Consider the following 25,937-nt stretch of genomic DNA (forward strand, 5'->3'; position numbering starts at 1 on the left):
CCCCCCTCCTCCCCTCCCGCTCCCCCAAAAACAACTCCTTTGAACAGTTATTACTTGTTGTTCGTGCTCACCCAACACCTACTTCTTTCCCCCCTTCTTCTTCTTGCGCTGCTTGAGGGCCTTGCGGACCTTGTAGGACCTCCAGAAGGCCTGGATGGTGGTGGACGCCTTCACCATCATGGCCAGCTCTCGCTCCGCCTTCTCCCTCTTCTCCCGAGCCAGGCGTCTCTCCTCCATGATGCCGGTGTACTCCTTCTCCAGGGTGTTGAAACGCTCCTCCAGTTCGTGCAGCTGCTTCTTCTCCTCCGTGTAGATGGCGTCGATCTCTTCAAACTCGTCCTGTTGGTGGGAAGGGAGATGATTAGAAATTAGAAAAAGAACCCACGGCAACAGAAGGGTTGTCCCTGGCAAAATTCTATAGAATAATCCACTTCAATAGGAAAACCAATAAAATTGCAGGCAGAAAAAAAAAAGGTGGCGTTGTCTGTGTAGTGACGCTCTCTCCCTTGGGAGAACAGCCTGAATTTCACACACAGAAATCTGTTGTGACAAAAAAGAGTAATACAATACAATACAATACAATAATTATGATAAAAACTCGATCCCTTCCAACTTGTCCTGTTTGTGGGAGGGAGATAATTATGATAAAAACTTGATCTCTTCAAATTCGTCCTGTTTGTGGGAGGGAGATAATTATGATAAAAACTTGATCCTTTCAAACTCATTCTGTTGGTGGAGGGAGATAATTATGATGATGATAATTTGTATGCCCTGTCCCTCAAACAAATCCAGTAAAATTGTGATAATAACAGTTTATATCCCCAGTCTCTCTAACAAATCCAGTATGTTTAAAGAGAATTGTGCGATCAGTAACTATTTTACCTGAAGATGTAGTCATCAGCCCAGTGTGTATGTAATGTGTTATGTGCGGCTTGTGTTCAAATGTGTGTGTGTGTGTGTGTGTGTGTGTGTGTGAGTGTGTGTGTGTGCATGTACACATGAGTGTGCATGCACAAGTTCTTATATTGCTATGCTCAATTAGTAGGTTAGAAGGAGGTAATTTCTAACTAGGGGGAAACAGAGAGAATGAGAGACGGAGAGGAGGGGAAAGGGGAAGAAATCAAAACTGAGACTTTCTTCTCTTTTTTTTACTGAGGGAAATATGCTCTTATTGGCCTGTTTTCATTCTACCCTCCTAAAAGAAATCTACAAATCAATCTAGGGAATACAAAAAAAAAAAAAAAAAAAGGGACAAAAACAAAGCAAATACATAAACACCGCAGACAAAAAACAACAACAAAAACAAAACATGTTCACACACACACACTAAGGTCTTATGGCCTGTTTTCATCCTACCCTCTTACAGGAAATCTACAAATTAATCTACGAAATACAATTTAAAAAAAGGACAAAAATTTTAAAAATACATACACACTGCATGACAAAAAACAACAACAAAAACAAAACACATTCACACACACACACACAAACATACGTACATGCAAGCAAATGAAAAACAAGTTTAGTGGGGGTGGGGAGGGCATCACATTTTGGGACGGATGCTTTGGTGAAGTTAGAGGGGAACAGAAACAACATGGGGGACATTACAGGATTCGGGGGAAACTGATACGTCCCCCAGGGGACCAATGGAAGGGGAGGGATGGGGGACGTTACACAGGGAAGAAGTAGGGGAGAGGGGTGGTTTGTTTGGGAATGAGGTGGACTTTAAGGTCAGACTTGAAAGAGCTGAGTGCAGAGATCTGATGAGATTTTTTTTTTCCAGTCTTTTTTCAATGAACATGGTATTAGACAGACCTCCACATGTACACATGTGAATGTGCATGTGCTTGTGTGTCATCCACTTTTAAACCCACCCTTTTTTCCTTCTCATGATTTTTTTTTTATTCAACAACACCCATTTTTTCCCAGCTCCCAGCTTTCAAATAAAATACATAAGTGTTGTGTGTATGTTGGGAGAAAGACAAAGTGAAACACTGACAAAATTGAAAATACGAAAAAACTTAGCCGTATGAAGAGCACAGGAACAGGAGTCATGATGGCTGCCGGAAAAAGAGAGCGCTAGTCTGGGGGGCAAAGGGGAGGTTACCTACTTCCGGGAGGTTATCGGCCATAACTACTTTCGTTTTCTCCGCATAGGTGGATAGTAGTTTGCACAAGACAGAAATCAGACCCCTGCTGGAGTCTGCACTAGTGGGTCACGGTAAGTATGTTACTTAAACATAATTTTAGATAGAAAATTTCCTTTTAATATATCAGCAGCTCAGTGAAATACTATACACACCTGTCTTTCTCCAAGCTCCTGGTCGTATCTAAGAATCCAGTTCTCCACTTCAGTCTCAATCTTGAACTTTTTCTGGAACAATGCATGTGTGAGTGTTATTACAATCTGGTGCCCATCACTTCTCCTCTCTCCCGAAGCTGGAAGTTGCAACAGCTAATAGTTTGTTATTTTCATATTTTATCTGTTGAAATCCTGGAAAATAGAAACATGATCAAACATTGTCATCACACACACATACACATGTATACATACACACATGCACACGCACCCACCCACACACACACACACACACACACACACACACACACCCCAGATATGATAACAATGATAATAACAATGACGATAATAATTATGATATGATAATTAATTATGATAACAACAATAATAAAGTGTGTTAACAGGTTGACTCTAAACAAAAATAATGGTGATGATAAATATGATAAAGTTATAATAATTGCAACAATGACAACAAAATAATAACAATAGTAACAATGATGATGATGACAATAATAAACACCAGAACCTTGAAAGTGTTAACAGATTGGCCCCAAACAAAAATGATGATGACAACAGCAGCAACAATGATAGTGACGATAAAGATAATGACAAAGACGACAACAGTAATAACTATTACAACAATAATACAACATCAATAACTATTACAACAATAATACAACAGTAATTTTTTTTTTTTTTTTAATATGATGACCACTGAAAGTGTATCAACAAATGTTAAGCTCACCCTATGCATCTCCTTATGTAGTAATATGACTGCAATGATAAAATAAAATGTTTCAGTTAAAGTTTCTCAAGGAGGCATCACTGCATTCTGACAAGTCCATATACGCTACACCACATCTGCTGGGCAGATGCCTGACCAGCAGCATAACCCAACACGCTTAGTCAGGCCTTTGTGTACCTATCAGAGTACCTGTGTACCTATCAGAGTGAATTTCTTCTGCAGAATTTGCCAGAGCACAACACTCTTGTTGCTGTGGGTTCTTTTTCAGTGCGCCAAGTGCATGCTGCACACGGAACCTTGATTTATCGCCTCATCTGAATGACTGGGACGCCCAGTTCAATTTCCCAGTCAAACTTGGGAGAAAGGGCGAGAGCGGGATTTGAACCCAGACCTTCATGGACCCTGTATTGACAGATGAGCGTCTTAACCATTCTGCCACCTTCCTCCTACCAATGAAGACAAGGAACACTAACAACGTGTCAACAGATTTTCAGCTCACCCTGCGAAGCTCCTGTTCATTCTCTCTGTGTTCCAGCGTGGCATTTTGCATCTGGGACCTAAGCTGGGCCACCTCACTCTGCAGTTTCTGCCGCTTTCCTTCCGAGTTTTTCTCGTCCGCCGCCTCCTGCTTGTCAGCCTCCCCGCGAACTCGACGGATGTGTTCCTCTGAGAACTTCTCTATCTGGTGAAGCTCAGCCTGTAGCTTCTTGATGACTTCATTCTTTTTGCGAATCTGAAAACAGAACGGCAATGCGGTTTTTAGGCTGTGTGTCGATGGGCACAACAGTTGAGTGGTTAAAGCATTAGACTTTCAGTCTGATGGTCCTGGGTTTGATTCCTGGTCACGGCGTCTGATGGGTGAAGGGTGGAGATTTTTTTCCAATCTCCAAGGTCAACATATGTGTAGACCTGTTAGTGCCTGAACCCCCTACATGTATACACTCATGCAGAAGATCAAATACCCACATTAAAGATCCTGTAATCCATGTCAGTGTTCGGTTGGTTATGGAAACAAGAACATGCAAGTTGCCTGGCACATACCCCCTGAAAACAGAGTATGGCTGCCTACATGGTGAGGTAAAAATGGTCACACACATAAAAGCCCACCTGTACGTAAATGTGATAGTTGCAGCCCACAAACGAAGGAGAAGGATATTGTGTATTTATTTAGTCAGGTTTCAAGTTTTAATTATCCTTTCACTCCCACTGGAGTATGGAGGACTACTGCAAATAAATCATTTCATGCTCAGAACACGCATTTCCAAATGCACAACAGTGTCAAATAAAAGTTGAGAAAACACAAATGTCTTTTAACCCCATATTTTATTTCTCCCTTCCATACACCCTCCCACACCCCCTCTCCTGCCCTCTCTCTCTTTCTTTCTCTCACTCACACACACACACACACACACACACACACACACACACACACACACACACACACACACACACACACACACACACACACACACACACACACACACACACACACACACACACACACACACACACACACACACACACACACACACACACACACGTCAATTTACAACATCACCAAGCCACACCACTAAAGCAGAGGTGATGCATTGCACATGCTCTTTCTCTGGGTTAGTGGGACAGGTGTGACACAGATTTGTTGAAATCATTAACTGAAGTTAGTTTTGCAGATGAGTTCAAAGGTGTGTGTGTGTTTGTGTGTGTGTGTGTGTGTGTGTGTGTGTGTGTGTGTGTGTGTGTGTGTGTGTGTGTGTGTGTGTGTGTGTGTGTAAGAGAAAAAGCAAAAGGATGTAAGACTGTCAGCAACAATTAACAATAAAGGAAAGAACGTAACATACAATTATGCATATAATGTTCAAACACAATCAGATTTCATAATACTCGAGGCAAGATACAACATCACCTACAAGATATGAACAACATATATATAAGCAACCATTGCTTTTGATACAAACTATTTATACCTACCTAGCATACATGGTGTTTGATAGGAAAATATGATGCTAAAAAAGAAAGTTGTTTTGTTGGGGAAAATCTAATTCACCTCTCTCTCTCTTCCTTCCACCCTCCACATCTCTCTCTCTCTCTCTCTCTCTCTCTCTCTCTCACACACACACACACACACACACACCACTTTTTCTCTTTTTTTTTCTTTTTCTTTTTTTCTAGACACACCTCTTCGTCTTTGTCATCATTCTTTTCCTTCAGGTCCCCTTCCAACTTATCGATGATAACGGCATTCTGACGCTCTCTCTTTGATATTTCGGTCAAGTAAGCCATCCTTTCTCTCTCCTCCTCTGGAGTGGTCAGCAGCCTGTTCATCAGGATCTCCCGAAGCTCCTGAAGATACTGCAGCAGCGCTTGGCACTCAGGACCCCTCTTACTCATCTCCCCTGCAGGAACAAAAAGAAGAAAAATGTGCTAAAAATGTGGAAATGAAATGGGTCCATCATTACCATGTCACAAAATATCCTTAAGGCTGTGAAAATGAAATGAGTCCATCATTACCATGTTACAAAATATCCTTGAGGCTGTGAAAATGAAATGAGTCCATCATTACCATGTTACAAAATATCCTTGAGGCTGTGAAAATGAAATGAGTCCATCATTACCATGTTATAAAAAATATCCCTGAGGCTGTGAAAAAGAAATAAGTCCATCATTGCAATGTTACAAAATATCCTTAAGGCTGTGAAAATGAAATGAGTCCATCATTACCATGTTACAAAATATCCTTGAGGCTGTGAAAATGAAATGTGTCCATCATTACCATGTTACAAAATATCCTTGAGGCTGTGAAAATGAAATGAGTCCATCATTACCATGTTACAAAATATCCTTGAGGCTGTGAAAATGAAATGAGTCCATCATTACCATGTTATAAAAAATATCCCTGAGGCTGTGAAAAAGAAATAAGTCCATCATTGCAATGTTACAAAATATCCTTCAGGCTGTGAAAATGAAATGAGTCCATCATTACCATATCACAAAATATCCTTGACGCTGTGAAAATGAAATGAGTCCATCATTACCATGTCACAAAATATCCTTGAGGCTGTGAAAATGAAATAAGTCCATCATTACCATGTTACAAAATATCCTTGAGGCCTGATGTTTAAGTCCCACTGGAAACTGTGTGCTGTATTTATTTGCAGTCTGCATTTCATCATAAAGTAATTGAATCTCAGTCGTATGCAAATGGTTTGATTATCAAATATTGTTCTCTCCTTTACCCCACTCATATATATTTTTGTACACATTTTCGCTCGACTCCCTCTTTTTTTCATCATTGTATGTACTGTTTCTTTTAAACTGTTCTAAAATAGGCAGTTGAGTATGGTTACTTACTCTGCTATGTCCTTGAGTTGAATGAAATAAGTATAAAAAAGAAAGAAATCATGTGACACTCATGCCTTTCAGTTTTTACAAACTTGAACTCTTAATTATATCACACTCAGACACTGTCCTTTACAACTGATATCTCATTTCCAAAATATTGCTGGTAATAAGTTATTATTGTGCAGAAAGTGTAAAGGCACTTGCACAAGATCCTAAGTCAAAACAAGATGTGAAAGCAAAACATTTTTGCATTCCTCTGACTGAATTCCGGTACTGATTGATTACAACAACAATAACCACAAAACGTGTTTCACACTCTCATCATCACCTTCTTCATTGAAGAATAAAAGAAACTATAAAGACAAATAGGAAGTTTGTATATTAATTGATTAATGATGAACATTTACAATTTGAATTTGAAATTATGTCGACAGCAATAAAAACACACAACATCTTTCTTTTTTTCAAAGAAAATATTAAGACGCACACACACATACACAAACTCTCTCTCTCTCTCTCTCTCTCTCTCTCTCTCACACACACACACACACACAAACTCTCCCCACCCTCTCTCTCTCTCTCTCTCACACACACACACACAAACTGTCTCTCTCCCCCTCTCTCTCTCACACACACACACACGCACACACACCATTAGAAAACTGAAAAACAAATCCTCCACCTTTGACCATGGTCATGACAGCAGGGTTGATGGTAAACCCTCGAAGAATATTCCTCATGGAGTGACTCATCTGCTGGGCCACTAGCGACAAGTTCCTCATGGTTGCCTCAATCTGACTGTCAGTGCTCTGTTCTGCGGCTGAACGCTCACTGCAGGCGGACCCCTGTCTCTGAAGCTCCTGAGGCATTCCTTCTCCTCCCAACATTTCTCCCTCCCCCATATCCTCACCAAGCTCGTCAAAGATCTCATTCCCTATTTTTTCTTCCTCCTCCTCTATAGGAGCAGGGCTCTTTCTCATGGCAGCAAGTCGCTCAAGCTGGTTGTCAAGCTCATGACGGATCTCTTCGTAGCTGGAGATGATGATGCGATGGTGTTTCAGCAGCTCCACAAGCTCCCCTCCCAGAGAAACACGGAACCTGTCCAGGTTCTCCATCACGTGCGGCAGCAGCGTGATGATTTCTATTCTCTGGATGGTGTCTTCAAAAACGGCCATCACTCTCTGAGCCTCCACCGTCGTCAGTTTTTTACGTGTTGGTTCCAAGGCGCGGGAAGGGTCCAGGCGTAAGTTTTGGAACCTGAAGGATGGCTGTGCGTTCATTGGCGGGTTCTTGTTTGGTGGATGAGGGCGAACCTGCAGTTTTATGTTCAGGGTTGGTTCCGCTGGGATCGTGGTGGTTAGTGACTGCGCCATTTTGGAGAAAGCGCTCTTCCTTGGTCAGTCCTTGAAATTAAAATCAGACTTTTTTATGCAGGAAAAAAACTTTTCACATTTAGTTAAGCAATCACCAATCAATTCCGTATGATCTGCTGAACGGCACTTTCTTCACATTGTAGTGTTTCAGTGAAAACACATCGTATTCGTTCAGCTGGTAATGTTATCCTCGCAGGCACCTGCTGCCATTTAACTCAAAATGACGCGCAATTTTGTTACATTAGCAACAAATAGATCACTGTCATTTTATCTTCAGTTATGTCTATATTCGATACATGCAAACAAAATTATATGTTAAACATTAATACTATTATCAATTATCATGATAATACGATACTATATATTTTATTTTGCATTATTGATGGTGCGTATGAATATTTGAGATAAAACATCACCAGGGACTATAACAGGAAGTGGGCGTAATGTGAAGGTCGGGTTTCAAAGATGGCGTCTTCCTTGGATAGTCCTCTGCTAATTCGAAACCAGCGGACAAGGACTTTCAGCATAAGTACTGGCATTTTTATTTGCGTCACTCCTGTCGACATTTGTTTTATGCTTATCATTTGAAATGCTCCAATTGATACACAGTGATATTTCCAATGGGTGCTTTCAAACTCTTTAGTTTAAATTACTGAAATTGAAGTCAATCGCAGCGGTACAAGTTTACGAACATTTTTGTTTGTAAACAAGTAGTTGGAAGTGCGGCAACTTTTGCCCGTCAGTGTAAGATAAAGTATGCAACTTCAAACCAATGCTGTTAAGCTCTTCGCTTCATTCAGCACAGAAAGAAGTGAAAAATACAGTTACTGAGCACTTTACATGACTGGTTGCTATCCCTCGAAAACAATAAACCAAGATACAAATTTATCTGGATTTACAGAAAGCCTTCGACAAAGTTCCTCACAATAGGTTAATTGTAAAATTGCAAGGGTATGGTATAGGTGGTAATTTGTTGGGATGGATAAAAGACTTCTTGTCTGAGAAGTTAGTAGTGGTGTTCCTCAGGGCAGTGTCTTGGGGCCCACTCTCTCTGTGTATTATATAAATGATATGCCTCATATTCTTGACTGTTTAGTGAAAATCTTTGCCGATGATGCAAAGATCTATGAGGAAGTAGACTGATATAGGTAGGTTGAATTTACAAGGTAATATAGATAGATTAATAGACTGGACTGATAAATGGCAAATTAAATTTAATAACAGTGTAAAGTTTTACATGTAGGAAAGAATGATCCACATTATAGGTATAACGTGGACTGTGCTAAACTGCAGGAAACTTTATCTGAAAGAGATCTTGGGGTTATTGTTGACCCCAATCTCTCTTTTCATACTCATATTCATGAAAAGAATTTTTTTAAATCCAATAGACTGACTGGAATGTTAGTTGGGAATATACAGTGTAAAAGTAAGAACATGATGATACCTTTATTTAAGTCATTAGTTAGGCCAGTCTTGGAATATGGGAATGTGGTCTGAAACACAGGATTAGTTAAGCATACAGACATTATTGAAAATGTTCAAAGAAGATTTACGAAAAGAATTATTGGCTTTATTGATATGGACTATGAAAAAAGACTGCACTTACTTAAATTATCCTAGTTTAGAATATAGAAGACTGCATGGTGATTTAATAGAGATATGTAAAATGACTCATGGTTTTTATGACAGTAGAATTATATATTCTTTGTTCACCTTAAACAACAACAGTGTCACAAGAGGACATTCCGACAAACTGTTAAAAGTTTCTGTTAAAACTTCCAGATTTGGACATTTTTTACTAACAGACAAACAAATGTTTGAAATAATTTGCCACAGGAACAGTGAATACTTTTAAAAATCATGTTGACACTTTCAAAAATTAAAATACAAAACTCATTTAAATATTCTTTGATAAGCATTGCGCACTATTAGATAATAAAAAATCTCTCAATACATTTATGCGGATTCTCACTTCCCCCCATTTCAAGTGGGCAAAAGGCCTTACAGGCCCAAAGGCCTTCATATTGATATGATATGAAGAAACTTTCTTAATTTCTTACCTGTATCTATTATTTACCTTCATTGGATCATTCTCTTCCTTGGCATTGACTGGGTTCTGATGAACGAATAATATGTATTCCAGGGGTGGACCCTGCAGAGCTAACCTGTGTGTATTATGTATCTGAAAGGACAAGAGCGATTTATTTTTGATTGTACCAATTTGTAGGGTAGGTATGGGTAATTGCGAACGATTTGTATACTACCCCACTTCGAAGCGTTCTCAACGGTTACATTTCACAATGCAACGTCTGCTTCGACCTTTTTCTAATACCTTAATGAATATCCATTTCCATGAACCAGTCAAAGATCAGCTACTTCTGGCTATATCCACGTTCTTTCTTCTCTTCGCGCACCACTGCCGACTAAAGTTACAAACGTGCTCTCGAAATCCAGAAATCAAGGGAAGCAAGTTGTGGAAATTGAACTATGACACAGTTTAAAATAGTTGATTTGATTTGGATATGTTGAATGCGCATTACCAGTGTTGGAAGAATTCAAGAAAGCATACTGGTGACAGATCAGAACATCAGTTTTGACAGGAATCTGCAAAGTAGTGTCGTTTGTAATTAGACCATAGGATATTTTGACGTGAGTCTATTTGCATGCTGCACAGTTAAAGGTGTGTGTGTGTGTGTGTGTTTAGATATCTGTGAATTTGTGTGCATGCGTTGATTATAACCAAGAATAGAACAGTCTGGTGCGATGTTCCAATAATATGTCATGTCTAATAAGTTACAGACCTGCTTCTGTTTTAATTGTCTACATGTACCCGAAGCAGTCGTTCGCAATTAGACTTGCCCGTTCGCATTTACCCTCAGGCACCCATGCTGTTTCATACGTCGACAAAATGTTGAAAAGAATGAGCAGACGAACATTTCCTGGTGCAGCCTGTCGGAGAAAGACCTAAAAAACCAAATAACTACGTTTGACTGTTGTACGACATGTTACCTTTACAGTACACACGTTGAGCTGGTCACTTCAACTGGACCATTCGCAATTAGGCATAGCTACCCTATTGAACAGGAAAATGTGGAGTATGTTTAAAAGTTGAATCATATAATTGAACTGATTTAAGTCTAAAACTACTTCAAAAAGAGGAAAAAGAACTCAAAAGGCAAAGGAACGTGATGGCCACAATAGCTGAAATTGTTAATGTTATGGTCCTTGGTTTTATTTCAGCAGCACATTATGGGCGAATAATTATACAATTTTCTAGGTCAGTGTATGTGCAAATCTGCTGCTATACATGTACAAAAGCCTGGATCCCATTTGTGTGTGTATCATCATCATCATCATCATACACATGCAGAACATCAGCTATGCCCACCTACGATCACATAATCCAAATGCAGTTTAGTTCAATCACTCAAGGAGGCATCAGTACATTCAGACAAATCCACATGCTAAACGTGCCTGACCAGCAAGATAAACTGATGTGCTTAGTCAGGTTTTGAGAGAAAATAAAAGAAATACAGAATTAAAAAAAAAGAAAAAAAAAAGGTAAATAAATAGAATAAAATACGGAAAAAAATAATTATGTGAATAATAGTATGAATAGCATATTTAACAGTGATAATTTCAATAAATGAATAAGTAAACTCACACACACGCACATGCACGCGCACACGTCTCACAGATGTGAAAGTACAAACAAATGTAATCAATTACTGTGAATACTGTACCTTTGCTGTGTTGCGCATATGTTTACTGTGAATGGGTGTTCTGTCTCTCTCTCTCTCTGTCTCTGAAACAGAACAAACAATATGTGTCTATTTATTATAAACCAACAATATATGTGATATGTATTCAACAAACACAGACAATATACTATACATTTATTGTATTGTATGAAATTATATTAGTATTAATTTAATTTAATTTAAATAATTGGCTGTTCTGTACCTAATAATATGAGGACTAATCTGCTCGAGTAATTTGATGCCAGTGAAGGAGTTGATCCATGTTTGATCAAGCACACAACACATCTTACTTGTTATTGATATGAAAGGTAAACAGAGTGATCTACACCAGAGAATACTGTGTGACCCTACTCTTGACATGGGTCATTATGTAGAACAGAGTGCAGTTGGCATGCGGCTGATTTCAACATGACCCATGCTGATCATTGATACCAACCTCCACTTTATGCACCGAGTGTGCCTGTGTATGGCGTAATATCTGCTGATAAAGCAGTAACATATCAGCTGTAACATACTGTGATGATTAGGTGAGTGACTGTTAAATGATATCAGTCTATTTGATTGTTTGATAATTAGGTGAGTGCATATTAAATGATAGCAGTTTAGTCACATGTTTCTGCCCTTTGATTAAAACATTCCGTTGATAAGTGCACTTGTAAACTGATATATATATATATTGATGATGCTTAATTGGCAGGTGCAGACTAATGCGCATGCACGCACACACGCTCTCTCTATCTATCTATCTTAGTATCTCTCTCTCTCTCTCTCTCTCTCTCTCTCTCACACACACACACACACACACACACACACACACACACACACACACACACACACACACACACTCACAGACATGTATACTTACAGACTCACACTCAGGCACACACACACTCTCTCTCACTCTCTCCCTGTTTGTCTTCTCCTGTCATTCTGCCCCTCACTCACACACACACACACAGTGGAAGAAACAGGGAGCCAGAAATTACAGTTTAGTGGCAGAAGAACAGATAGCTATGTACGCAGCTGCATTGTGTTTTTTGTTGTTGTTTTGCTTTGTTTTCACCCCCACCCCCTCCTCCTGCACTTCCCTGTTTGAAGGCTGCAATTCCTATACTTCACTTTTATTGAGATTTATTGGTGGGATTTTATGTGTGTGTCCATTGAGGCAGCCATACTCCATTTTTCAGAGTGTGCATGCTGGCTTTGTTTGTGTTCCCATGAGTAACCCACCAAACTCAGACAGTGATTACAGGATCTTTAACATGCATTTTGTACTGTGTATATGTACAAAGACTGAAGAGGGTTCATGCACTCACAGGTCTGCAAATAAATAACTTAACCAGGGAGAAGAAAAACACATCTCCACCTTTGTCCCACCAAACACAGCTGGGACTCGAACCCAGGACCCAAAGACTGAAAGTTCAGTGCTCAAACCACTTGACAGTCACTCTTGTCAGCTGCATAGTATATGTCACTATTTTTCATGCTGTGTCACTGAGGAATATGACAGCAACAGTTATCTGTTGCCTCACAGCACAGATAGTGAGAAATACCAACATGTTCACGCTTAGAGGTCATGATCAGGGCATGAGTACACTGTCAGTTTGGTGCTGTTTAAATCTTAGGACATCAGTCTTTGGTTGTTTGTTTGAAGAAAACAACAACAAAAATATATTTAAACAAGAGAGGCAAGGCCTTCAAGACTCACTTGTGATACACTTAAAAAAAAAAATCCAAGCTTTTTATGTTTTGAGTATAATTTCAAAATGTAATGTTTAAGATGAGAAAGATCAGTTTAAAGCAAATTAAGTCCCCTAGCATTAATTACAGAGTAATTTCCCTTTTTTACCATCTGCACCAAAACGTTTGCAAAATAAATTAAACTTCCATGCTTAGCAAAAGTTCGTGTTTGAACAAAAAATGATAATAATGACTGCTCTTGTTGTTGGGTCACAATATCAGATCAAAGTGCCAAGTTTAGAGAATACAAAAAATATAAATATAACAGTAAATGCAGTTTGCATATAATTAGGCTTCATTTTTTTTTTTTTTTTTTTTTTTTTGTGCCCATCCCAGAGGTGCAATATTGTTTTAAACAAGATAATTTTTATGCCTGATTTGGTGTCAACTGACAAAGTATTTGCAGAGAAAATGTCAATGTTAAAGTTTACCACGGACACACACACACACACAGACACACACACACACACACACAGACAACCGAACACCGGGTTAAAACAGACTCACTTTGTTTACACAAGTGAGTCAAAAAGAAGAAAGAAATAGAAGGGTGTTGGTCAGGCAAGGAGTTTCAGTTTCAGTTTCTCAAGGAGGTGTCACTGCATTTGGACAATCCATAGAATTATGCTACACCACATCTGCTGGGTAGATGCCTGACTAACAGCATAACCCTGTGCACCAGTCAGACTTTGAGTGCATTTATTTCCGTGCTGATTGGAATGGGTTTCTTCTTCAAAATTTTGCTACAGGGCAACCCTTTCATTGTCATAGGTTCTATTTCAGTAAGCCAAGTGTGTGCTGCGCAAGTGATGTCAGTTTATTGTCTCGTCTGAGTGACTAGATGCTCAGACTGATTTTACATTCAAACTTGGGAGAAAGGGTGAGACCAGGATTCAAACCCAGACCTTCATGGATATTGCATTGACAGATGAGCATCTTAACCATTCTACCACCTTCCTCCCAGGTAAGCAGAATTTGCTTACAACAGGTTATTGTGTCAGCTATATTTGTATCAAGTGGAATCCACTGTAATAAGCTTCTTCCCTACCCCCTTATCCCAAAGTCTTTTAGTCATGTGTGTACTGGTTTTTGTTTTTTGTTTTTTTGATACCTGATTAATATCATAGTATGGCAGGTACCCGTCAGTCTTAGGAAATTGTGGAGTTGCTATCTGGGTGATGATTGATACAGCATTGGATGTGGCTGGACAGACCAATACAAGAGTGACAGTCTCTGCCACACTGCACACACGTGAAGTCTTGACGCTGGTCTGTCTGGCTGGCTTTGGGCCTTTGTCTTCAGTCTCTTTGCCTTGGAACGCTCGGCAAGCATGTCTTCAAACTTGCAGAGTCGTGTCTGCACCCTCTGCCTCCAGGCTAATTGCTCTGAGGCTTGATTTCAGCTTCCCAGGTGTTCAGGTGAACTTTCTTTGAATGGAAAAATACAGAGTTCATTTAAAGTTGAACAGTCTCCAGAGACCAACAGATACCAACTAATACTACTATCATATGGCTGCTGGGATGAGCGCCTTGATGCCTGGTTCCAGATGACCCAGAGAGGGATATGGCTGGTGAGGTGGGGAGCAATGGGCAGCACCTGTCAGAGGCACAACAACGCCGACTGTGGCAGCTCAACTTCCGATACCAGGAAGCCGCAATCTACCTGCAGGAAGGCAGCAACAACGACAAGTTCAACACCCACCCCAGGTCGCCAGAAGCCTTGCCAGCCTATGAGGTGAGACTACTGGTGATGTTGGTGTCGACAGTGGTTGAAGCTGCTTTGCCTCTGCACAGGTCATTGATTTAAATTTACCAGTAGTTTACAAACAAGAGTACAATTATCATGACTGACGCAGTGAGTGGGGGTGTTTTTTGTGGATACCAGGTGGCTCACAACCACTGTAATTTTGATTGTTTTTGTTGTTGTTATCATAACTCAGTGTTTTGGGGTGTCTATATCGCCACAGGTGGCCAAAAACCACTGTAATTATGATGATGATAATTGATATCATCATTATTTTTGTTATTGTTATTATTGTTATCATTATTATAATCATTGTTGTTGTTGTTATTATTACTATCAGTAGTAGTAGTTATTATTACAATTATTATTGTTCTTCTTCTTTCCGTTACATGACCAATATCGACTTGCCGATGACTCTGTCATGGTTTGTGCGTGCTGGGTATTTTCGTGTCTCCATAACTCCATAACCCACCGAACACTGACATGGGTTACAGGATCTTTAACGTGTTTATTTGATCTTCTGTTATTACTATTATTATTATCATTAGTTATTGTTACTACTATTATCATCACTGCTATTATTATCATTATTATGATGATGATGATGATGCTGACCCCAGATTGCCCACAACCACTGGTTCCATGTGCTGGACCTGGTGGCGGCCATTGCCATCATGATGCTGGCTGTGTGTGAGAGACCTGCTGTACAGTTCTTCTCTCTGCCTGTGGGGGTGAGTGTGTGTGAGAGACCTGCTGTACAGTTCTCTCTGTGGGGGTGAGTGTGTGTGAGAGACCTGCTGTACAGTTCTGTCTGTGGGGGTGAGTGTGTGTGAGAGACCTGCTGTACAGTTCTTCTCTCTGTCTGTGGGGGTGAGTGTGTGTGAGAGACCTGCCGTACAGTTCTGTGGGGGTGAGTGTGTGTGAGACACCTGCCGTACAGTTCTTCTCTGCTGTGGGGGTGAGTGTGTGTGAGAGACCTGCTGTACAGTTCTGTCTGTGGGGGTGAGTGTGTGTGAGAGACCTGCTGTACAGTTCTGTGGGGGGTGAGTGTGTGTGAGAGACCTGCTGTACAGTTCTCTCTGTGGGGGTGAGTGTGTGTGAGAGACCTGCTGTACAGTTCTGTCTGTGGGGGTGAGTGTGTGTGAGAGACCTGCTGTACAGTTCTGTCTGTGGGGGTGAGTGTGTGTGAGAGACCTGCTGTACAGTTCTGTCTGTGGGGGTGAGTGTGTGTGAGAGACCTGCTGTACAGTTCTCTCTGTGGGGGTGAGTGTGTGTGAGAGACCTGCTGTACAGTTCTGTCTGTGGGGGTGAGTGTGTGTGAGAGACCTGCTGTACAGTTCTCTCTGTAGGGGTGAGTGTGTGTGAGAGACCTGCTGTACAGTTCTCTCTGTGGGGGTGAGTGTGTGTGAGAGACCTGCTGTACAGTTCTGCCTGTGGGGGTGAGTGTGTGTGAGAGACCTGCCCTACAGTTGTGTGGGGGTGAGTGTGTGTGAGAGACCTGCTGTACAGTTCTGTGGGGGTGAGTGTGTGTGAGAGACCTGCTGTACAGTTCTGTCTGTGGGGGTGAGTGTGTGTGAGAGACCTGCTGTACAGTTCTGTGGGGGTGAGTGTGTGTGAGAGACCTGCTGTACAGTTCTGTGGGGGTGAGTGTGTGTGAGAGACCTGCCGTACAGTTCTGTCTGTGGGGGTGAGTGGGGGTGAGAGACCTGCTGTACAGTTCTCACTGTGGGGGTGAGTGGGGGTGAGAGACCTGCTGTACAGTTCTCTCTGTGGGGGTGAGTGTGTGTGAGAGACCTGCCGTACAGTTCTGTCTGTGGGGGTGAGTGGGGGTGAGAGACCTGCTGTACAGTTCTCTCTGTGGGGGTGAGTGTGTGTGAGAGACCTGCTGTACAGTTCTCTCTGTGGGGGTGAGTGTGTGTGAGAGACCTGCTGTACAGTTCTGTCTGTGGGGGTGAGTGTGTGTGAGAGACCTGCTGTACAGTTCTCACTGTGGGGGTGAGTGGGGGTGAGAGACCTGCTGTACAGTTCTCTCTGTGGGGGTGAGTGTGTCTGAGAGACCTGCTGTACAGTTCTCTCTGTGGGGGTGAGTGTGTGTGAGAGACCTGCTGTACAGTTCTGTCTGTGGGGGTGAGTGTGTGTGAGAGACCTGCTGTACAGTTCTCTCTGTAGGGGTGAGTGTGTGTGAGAGACCTGCTGTACAGTTCTCTCTGTGGGGGTGAGTGTGTGTGAGAGACCTGCTGTACAGTTCTGTCTGTGGGGGTGAGTGTGTGTGAGAGACCTGCCCTACAGTTGTGTGGGGGTGAGTGTGTGTGAGAGACCTGCTGTACAGTTCTGTCTGTGGGGGTGAGTGTGTGTGAGAGACCTGCTGTACAGTTCTGTCTGTGGGGGTGAGTGTGTGTGAGAGACCTGCTGTACAGTTCTTCTCTCTGCCTGTGGGGGTGAGTGTGTGTGAGAGACCTGCTGTACAGTTCTGTGGGGGTGAGTGTGTGTGAGAGACCTGCTGTACAGTTCTGTGGGGGTGAGTGTGTGTGAGAGACCTGCTGTACAGTTCTCTCTGTGGGGGTGAGTGTGTTTGAGAGACCTGCTGTACAGTTCTGTGGGGGTGAGTGTGTGTGAGAGACCTGCCGTACAGTTCTGTCTGTGGGGGTGAGTGTGTGTGAGAGACCTGCTGTACAGTTCTGTCTGTAGGGGTGAGTGTGTGTGAGAGACCTGCTGTACAGTTCTTCTCTCTGCCTGTGGGGGTGAGTGTGTGTGAGAGACCTGCTGTACAGTTCTGTGGGGGTGAGTGTTTGTGAGAGACCTGCTGTACAGTTCTGTGGGGGTGAGTGTGTGTGAGAGACCTGCCGTACAGTTCTGTCGGGGTGAGTGTGTGTGAGAGACCTGCTGTACACTTCTGTCTGTGGGGGTGAGTGTGTGTGAGAGACCTGCTGTACAGTTCTGTGGGGGTGAGTGTGTGTGAGAGACCTGCTGTACAGTTCTGTCTGTGGGGGTGAGTGTGTGTGAGAGACCTGCTTTACAGTTCGGTCTGTGGGGGTGAGTGTGTGTGAGAGACCTGCTGTACAGTTCTGTCTGTGGGGGTGAGTGTGTGTGAGAGACCTGCTGTACAGTTCTGTCTGTGGGGGTGAGTGTGTGTGAGAGACCTGCTGTACAGTTCTGTGGGGGTGAGTGTGTGTGAGAGACCTGCTGTACAGTTCTGTCTGTGGGGGTGAGTGTGTGTGAGAGGCCTGCTGTACAGTTCTGTCTGTGGGGGTGAGTGTGTGTGAGAGACCTGCTGTACAGTTCTGTGGAGGTGAGTGTGTGTGAGAGACCTGCTGTACAGTTCTGTGGAGGTGAGTGTGTGTGAGAGACCTGCTGTACAGTTCTGTGGGGGTGAGTGTGTGTGAGAGACCTGCCATACAGTTCTCTCTCTGCCTGTGGGGATGAGTCCCTTCTGATCACTTCCGCATCCTGGGGTCTGGGGACTCTTGATGATGATGATAATGGATACTTACATAGCACCCATCCTCGGTCAGAGACCAAGCTCTAGGTGCTTTACAAACAAGAACATCAGTCACAGCCCATGTTTCTCTCTATTTTTGGACCTGACAATCATATTGGTTTTTTGACTGTTGAAAACTGGCAATAAAGAGCTCTAGAAAAATGCCTTAGAAAGATATGTAGCATTGTGTTTTAGATTGTTTTTGGATAGTTGAAAACCGCTTACGGAGAGCTCTAGAAAATATCCTGGAAAATTGTTTACAATAGTGTTTTAGATTGTTTTTTGAAAGTTGAAAGCTGCTCATAAAGAGCTCTAGAAAAAGTCTTTGAAAGTTGTTTAGAATAGTGTTTTAGACTGTTTTTGGACAGTTAAAAACTGGTGATCAAGAGCTGTAGAAAAAAAAAATGTAATAGGAGATTTTTAGAATTGTGTTTTACACTGTGTGTGGATGTGTGTGGATTATCAGTAGAGCTGTTGGAAATGGATGGAAAAGAGTCAGTCTTGTAAAGATGTTCAGAATTGTGCTTTTTCAAGTCTGGCCTTAAAACCCACCTCCCTCCCTTGCCTCTTCCTTGTCTTCAGTTTTCCCAGCGTAGAGTTATGTATGCATGTGAATGGCTGGTGTGAAAGCACTTTGATTGTCTCTGCGCAAGATTCAGTGCTTATATAACACTAATTATTATTATTATTATTTTCCTGTGTGTGGATTTTGACGATTAGCGCTAGAGTTGTTGGAAAATAAGTAGAAAAGAGTAGGTCTAGGTAAGATGTTCAGAACAGTATTTCACACTCTGTGTGGATGTTGACCATTATCAGCTAGAACTGTTCGAAATGATGCGGAAAGAGTCAGTCGAGGAGAGATGTTCAGAATTATATTCCACACGGTGTGTGGATGTTGACAATGAGCGGCACTAGAGCTGTTGGAAACGCCATGGATGTGAACGTGTCATGCTGATTTACACTGTGTGTGGATGTTGATGATTAGCACTAGAGCTGTTGGAAATGCCGTGGACAGGAAACGAGTCGTGTCGTGCTGATTTACACTGTGTGTGGATGTTGATGATTAGCACTAGAGCTGTTGGAAACACCATGGACGGAAATGAGTCTTGTCGTGCTGATTTACACTGTGTGTGGATGTTGATGATTAGCGCTAGAGCTGTTGGAAGTGCCGTGGATGGAAATGAGTCTTGTCGTGCTGATTTACACTGTGTGTGGATGTTGATAATTAGCACTAGAGCTGTTGGAAACACCATGGAAGGAAATGCGTCGTGTCATGCTTATTTACACTGTGTGTGGATGTTGATGATTAGCGCTAGAGCTGTTGGAAGTGCCGTGGATGGAAATGAGTCGTGTCGTGCTGATTTACACTGTGTGTGGATGTTGATGATTAGCACTAGAGCTGTTGGAAATGGCGTGGACAGGAAACGAGTCTTGTCATGCTGATTTGCTCTGTGTGTGGATGTTGATAATTAGCACTAGAGCTGTTGGAAACACCATGGACGGAAATGAGTCTTGTCATGCTGATTTGCTCTGTGTGTGGATGTTGATGATTAGCACTAGAGCTGTTGGAAGTGCCGTAGACAGGAAACGAGTCTTGTCATGCTGATTTACACTGTGTGTGGATGTTGATGATTAGCACTAGAGCTGTTGGAAACACCTCGGAAGGAAATGAGTCGTGTCGTGCTGATTTACACTGTGTGTGGATGTTGATGATTAGCACTAGTGCTGTTGGAAACACCGTGGAAGGAAATGAGTCGTGTCATGCTGATTTACACTGTGTGTGGATGTTGATGATTAGCGCTAGTGCTGTTGGAAACACCGTGGAAGGAAATGAGTGGTGTCGCACTGTTTCAGGTGCATGGCTCCATTGAGCTGCTGTGTCTGCTGTTGCTGAGCCTGGAGCTGTTCATCCGCTTCAAGTGGCTGGGGCTGCACACGTTCCTGCGCCACAAGCGTACCATGGCCAAGGTCAGGACACTCTGATCGTCACTCTAAAAAATGTGCATGTGTTTATGTGATTATTTAGTGCGTGTGTTACTGTCTAATAACTTTGGCAGGTTGCCAGCAACTTGATCCCATGCCTTGTTTATTGGCGATTTATTTGTCTGCTTTATATTGCACTTAATATAATATGTGTGTATTCTGAGCCCAGACATTGATCCATAAATGTGTAATGTTTCATGGGGAGGTATTAGATCTGCATGCCTTCTTCATTGGTGATTTTGCTGTGTGCTTTATGTTGATGATGACAAGGATACCTATATAGTGCCTATCCTCGGTCAGAGACCAAGCTCTTAAGCGTTTTACAAACACAGAGTCATCTGCACAACAGGCTGCCTTCTAGGGTCGAGCCAACTGACAGCTGTGATTGGGCACTCATCATTTGTTTCCTGTGTCCTTCAGTCAGGTTTCTGTCATGCACACATACACATACTCACGAAGACATGCAATATTTTACTTGTATTGCAATGAACATAATGTGTGCGTATTCTGAGCATGTGCACTGAATAATGACTGTGGTATGTTTCACGTTGGGAGGGGTGTGTATCATGAGCATGGACATTAACTCACTTTGTACTGCCAGTTAGCTCCCTTGACTTTTCCCTCGGATGACCCATTTGTATGGATAAGAAATTAAAAGAAAAATCTCCAAAAAAACAAAGGTTAGAATTCATGAACTGAAAACTTCCAAACTGATCAGTAACGTAATGAGTTAGTTGGGGACAAAATGTAAAACTTCCTCCCTTCTTATGCTATCACACAGTGAGATGATGAAAGTGTCCATATTTTTTGTTTGAAATTTGCACACACTGATGAATTGTAAATGAATCCAGGAAAGCACTAAGAGTTTGGAACAGGTTAAATTCAGAACACTATATAACCGTGATAGGGCCCCGTCATCTAGTTTTGTTGTCTGCCTTGTGACTGAGACGAAACTGGGTCAGACACCATTGTTGACATGCTCTGTTCACGTGAACCAGTCACTGCAAAAATAACTCTCCTGCTCGCGAGCACAGCAACACACACTGCATTTACTGGTCGCAGTGGAGAGTGGAAAGGTCGGTTAAGATATTCCTAGCTCATAATGTCATCATGTTTCCGTGGTCGACCTGTCACTCAGTTCACCCCTGTGACTCAAGATCTAGTCAAACATACAATTCTCTCTTCTCCACTTAAAACATGCGAACTTGATCCCGTCCCTTCAAAGCTATTTCTTGATTGCCTCTACATTCTCTTACCTTTCCTTACTTACTTACATAATGAATGACTCTCTAACGTCTGGAAACTTTCCTGATTCATACGAGTGTTCTCTGGTAAAACCTCTGCTAAAGAAGCCTTCACTTGATTCTGACGATATGAAGAATTACCATCCTGTTTCAAATCTGCCCTTTCTGTCTAAGTTGTTAGAGCGTCTCGTTCTTTTGCAGCTTAGTAACCATTTGACTCACAACTTACTCAGTGTGTGTGTGTGTGTGTGTGTGTGTTTTATGTTTATTGTAAAGGGCTTTGATCTCCCTTCCAGGGAGGAAAGCGCTCCGCAAGTATCCATTATTATTATTATTATGGAAATCAGGTGCCGCCCCAAAATTTAATAACTATCTAAGGCCCGGATTGGGGCCCTTCGTCTGAAATGGTTGTAAACAGTAGGGCCTCAATCCGGGCCCTTTGTCCAGAGTGAGTTAAGGTATCACTGTGGTATGTGTCGGGTGGGGGGATATATTCTGAGCATGGACGTTGACCCATCACTGTGGTATTTTTCAGGTTGGGGGATATATTCTGAGCGTGGACGTTGACCCATCACTGTGGTACGTTTCAGGTTGGGGGATATATTCTGAGCATGGACATTGACCCATGATTGTGGTACATTTCAGGTTGGGGGGATATATTCTGAGCGTGGATGTTGACCCATCACTGTGGTATGTTTCAGATGGGGGGATATATTCTGAGCATGGACATTGACCCATGACTATGGTACGTTTCAGGTTGGGGGATATATTCTGAGCATGGAGGTTGACCCATAACTATGGTACGTTTCAGGTTGGGGGGATATATTCTGAGCATGGATGTTGATCCTTGACTTTGGTATGTTTCAGGTGGGGGGATATATTCTGAGCATAGAGGTTGACCCATAACTGTGGTACATTTCAGGTTGGGGGGATATATTCTGAGCATGGACATTGACCCATGAGTGTGGTACGTTTCAGGTGGGGGGATATATTCTGAGCATGGACATTGACCCATCACTGTGGTACGTTTCAGGTTGGGGGGATATATTCTGAGCATGGACGTTGACCCATGACTATGGTATGTTTCAGGTGGGGGGATATATTCTGAGTATGGACGTTGATCCTTGACTGTGATATGTTTCAGGTTGGGGGATATATTCTGAGCATGGACGTTGACCCATAACTATGGTACGTTTCAGGTTGGGGGGATATATTCTGAGCATGGACGTTGACCCATAACTATGGTACGTTTCAGGTTGGGGGGGATATATTCTGAGCATGGACGTTGATCCGTGACTATGGTACGTTTCAGGTGGGGGGATATATTCTGAGCATGGATGTTGATCCATCACTGTGGTATTTTTCAGGTTGGGGGATATATTCTGAGCATGGACATTGACCCATGACTATGGTACGTTTCAGGTTTGGGGGGCGGGCAGGGGGGGGGGGCATATTCTGAGCATGGACGTTGACCCATCACTGTGGTATGTTTCAGGTTGGAATGGTGCTCCTCATGTTGACGGAATCCATCGTGGTGCTGGTGCGTCAAACCAACCACTTCCGCGTCACTCGTGCCTTGCGACCCATCTTCCTCATACACTCCCACTACTGCAAGGGCATGCGACGGTCAGCTGCCTTTCTCTCTGTATTTTGTTTGTTCCAGCAGTGATGCCATGGTGTGTTGCTGTTACGTTCACACACTCAGCTTCAGTTTCAGTTTCCTCAAGGAGACGTCACTGCGTTCGGACAAATCCATGTACGCTACACCACATCTGCTAGGCAGATGCCTGACCAGCAGCCTAACCCAATGTGCTTAGGCCTTGGGGTGCATGCATATATATTTGTGTGCATATCAGAGTGGATTTCTTTCACAGAATTTTGCCAGAGGACAACACTCTCATTGCCATAGGTTCTTTTTCAGTGTGCCAAGTGTGTGCTGCACACGGGACCTCGGTTTATCATCTCATTCGAATGACTAGACGCTCAGTTCGATTTTCCAGTCAAACGTGGGAGAAAGGGTGAGAGCGAGATTCGAACCCACACCCTCACGGACTCTGTATTGGCAGATGAGCGTCTTAACCATTATGCCACCATCTGCCCACCATCACACACACATAGATCCTGTTCTAGCAGTGATACCATGTTGTGTTGGTGTTAACGTTCACACACACATATATTCTGTTCTTGCTGTGATACCATGATGTGTTGGTGTTAACGTTCACACACATAGATCCTGTTCTTGCTGTGATACCATGTTGTGTTGGTGTTAATGTTCACACACACATATATTCTGTTCTTGCTGTGATACCATGTTGTGTTGGTGTTAACGTTCACACACACATAGATCCTGTTCTAGCAGTGATACCATGTTGTGTTGGTGTGAACGTTCACACACACATAGATCCTGTCCAGCAGTGATACCATGATGTGTTGGTGTTAACGTTCACACACACATATATTCTGTTCTTGCTGTGATACCATGTTGTGTTGGTGTTAATGTTCACACACACATATATTCTGTTCTTGCTGTGATACCATGTTGTGTTGGTGTTAACGTTCACACACACATAGATCCTGTTCTAGCAGTGATACCATGTTGTGTTGGTGTTAACGTTCACACACACATAGATCCTGTTCTAGCAGTGATACCATGTTGTGTTGGTGTGATGTTCACACACACATAGATCCTGTCCAGCAGTGATACCATGATGTGTTGGTGTTAACGTTCACACACACATAGATCCTGTTCTAGCAGTGATACCATGTTGTGTTGGTGTGAACGTTCACACACACATAGATCCTGTCCAGCAGTGATACCATGTTGTGTTGGTGTGAACGTTCACACACACATAGATCCTGTCCAGCAGTGATACCATGATGTGTTGGTGTTAACGTTCACACACACATAGATCCTGTTCTAGCAGTGATACCATGTTGTGTTGGTGTGAACGTTCACATGCACATAGATCCTGTCCAGCAGTGATACCATGTTGGTGTTAACCTTCACACACACATAGATCCTGTTCTAGCAGTGATACCATGTTGTGTTGGTGTGAACATTCACACACACACACATAGATCCTGTCCAGCAGTGATACCATGTTGGTGTTAACGTTCACACACACATAGATCCTGTTCTAGCAGTGATACCATGTTGTGTTGGTGTTAACGTTCACACACACATGTATTCTGTTCTTGCTGTGATACCATGTTGTGTTGGTGTTAACATTCACACACACATATATCCTGTTCTAGCAGTGATACCATGTTGTGTTGGTGTTAACGTTCACACACACATAGATCCTCTTCTAGCAGTGATACCATGTTGTGTTGGTGTTAACGTTCACACACACATATATCCTGTTCTTGCTGTGATACCATGATGTGTTGGTGTTAACGTTCACACACACATAGATCCTGTTCTAGCAGTGATACCATGTTGTGTTGGTGTTAACGTTCACACACACATATATTCTGTTCTTGCTGTGATACCATGATGTGTTGGTGTTAACATTCACACACACATAGATCCTGTTCTAGCAGTGATACCATGTTGTGTTGGTGTTAACGTTCACACACACATATATCCTGTTCTTGCTGTGATACCATGATGTGTTGGTGTTAACGTTCACACACACATAGACACATGCAATCTTGCATTGATAATAAAGATAGAAATTACACATCATGTGTGTAAAATGAAAATACAGTCTTAAACTGGATTACAAAAATGGCAGCTGTGCATTGGTCACAGAGGTCTTTTTCCCACCACTCTCAGTCACATTCTCAAAATGCTCCGCCAGCTGGGAAGGGAATGATAAATGATTAATGTGGGCTTTACATTCACTTTCAAACTGTTGTTTAATGATGGACACAAAGTTTGGTACACCATAAACAGCCCACCATGCAAGGATTCACTGACTGAGGACCTGAGAGTTATAAAAAGTTTGAAAATGTTGATGAAAATATTTTCCACATCGTTGTTCCTGAAAAGAGTTCACTTGGGTTGGCTTGAAAAGATCATCATCATCATTATTATTGTTGTTGTTGCTGTTATTATTATATATTTATTTTGTTGTTGTCATAATCAGTATTGTTATTTTCTTCTTGTTGTATCATCATCACCATAATTTTAATTTTGTTGTTGTTGTCATAATCAGTATTGTTATTTTCTTGTTGTATCATCATCATCATGATTGTTTTAATTTTGTTGTTGTTGTCATAATCAGTGT

The 25,937-nt window shown here is 42.1% G+C and overlaps 2 protein-coding genes across 3 annotated transcripts in view; one reads left to right on the forward strand and one right to left on the reverse strand.

The window, feature by feature from the left end:
- Nucleotides 1-7,971, reverse strand: LOC143302323 (dynein regulatory complex protein 10-like). Its single transcript, XM_076616938.1, has 5 exons — nucleotides 7,066-7,971; nucleotides 5,220-5,437; nucleotides 3,544-3,777; nucleotides 2,303-2,374; nucleotides 1-339 (listed from the first exon to the last, which is right to left on the reverse strand). Exons 1-5 carry the CDS (start codon nucleotides 7,754-7,756, stop codon nucleotides 79-81), a joined length of 1,476 nt encoding a protein of 491 aa, XP_076473053.1. The 5' UTR covers nucleotides 7,757-7,971; the 3' UTR covers nucleotides 1-78.
- A 245-nt stretch (nucleotides 7,972-8,216) lies between these two features.
- The window catches only part of LOC143302238 (two pore channel protein 1-like), a 54,950-nt gene continuing 37,229 nt past the window's right edge, over nucleotides 8,217-25,937 (forward strand). The window contains exons 1-5 of one of the 2 annotated variants that reach the window (XM_076616818.1): nucleotides 8,217-8,285; nucleotides 14,804-14,991; nucleotides 15,621-15,731; nucleotides 20,333-20,446; nucleotides 23,201-23,331. In XM_076616818.1, the coding sequence (XP_076472933.1) occupies nucleotides 8,222-8,285; nucleotides 14,804-14,991; nucleotides 15,621-15,731; nucleotides 20,333-20,446; nucleotides 23,201-23,331 (608 nt within the window). In that variant the 5' untranslated portion in view covers nucleotides 8,217-8,221. Of the gene's footprint in view, nucleotides 8,286-14,803; nucleotides 14,992-15,620; nucleotides 15,732-17,723; nucleotides 17,742-20,332; nucleotides 20,447-23,200; nucleotides 23,332-25,937 lie in introns of those variants that run through there. The other variant, XM_076616820.1, reaches the window with a different exon arrangement.

This window comes from Babylonia areolata, chromosome 29 (genome assembly GCF_041734735.1).
Source record: "Babylonia areolata isolate BAREFJ2019XMU chromosome 29, ASM4173473v1, whole genome shotgun sequence".
Classification (NCBI taxonomy): domain Eukaryota; kingdom Metazoa; phylum Mollusca; class Gastropoda; order Neogastropoda; family Buccinidae; genus Babylonia; species Babylonia areolata.

Excerpts from the sequence above, each read along its gene's own strand:
- LOC143302323 (XM_076616938.1), bottom strand. The coding sequence starts at position 7,756 with ATGGCGCAGTCACTAACCACCACGATCCCAGCGGAACCAACCCTGAAC. Across the intron at positions 5,438-7,065 it reads TGTCATGACCATGGTCAAAG|GGGAGATGAGTAAGAGGGGT; the intron begins GTGGAGGATTTG and ends TTGTTCCTGCAG. Across the intron at positions 2,375-3,543 it reads ATGAACAGGAGCTTCGCAGG|AAAAAGTTCAAGATTGAGAC; the intron begins GTGAGCTGAAAA and ends GCATTGTTCCAG.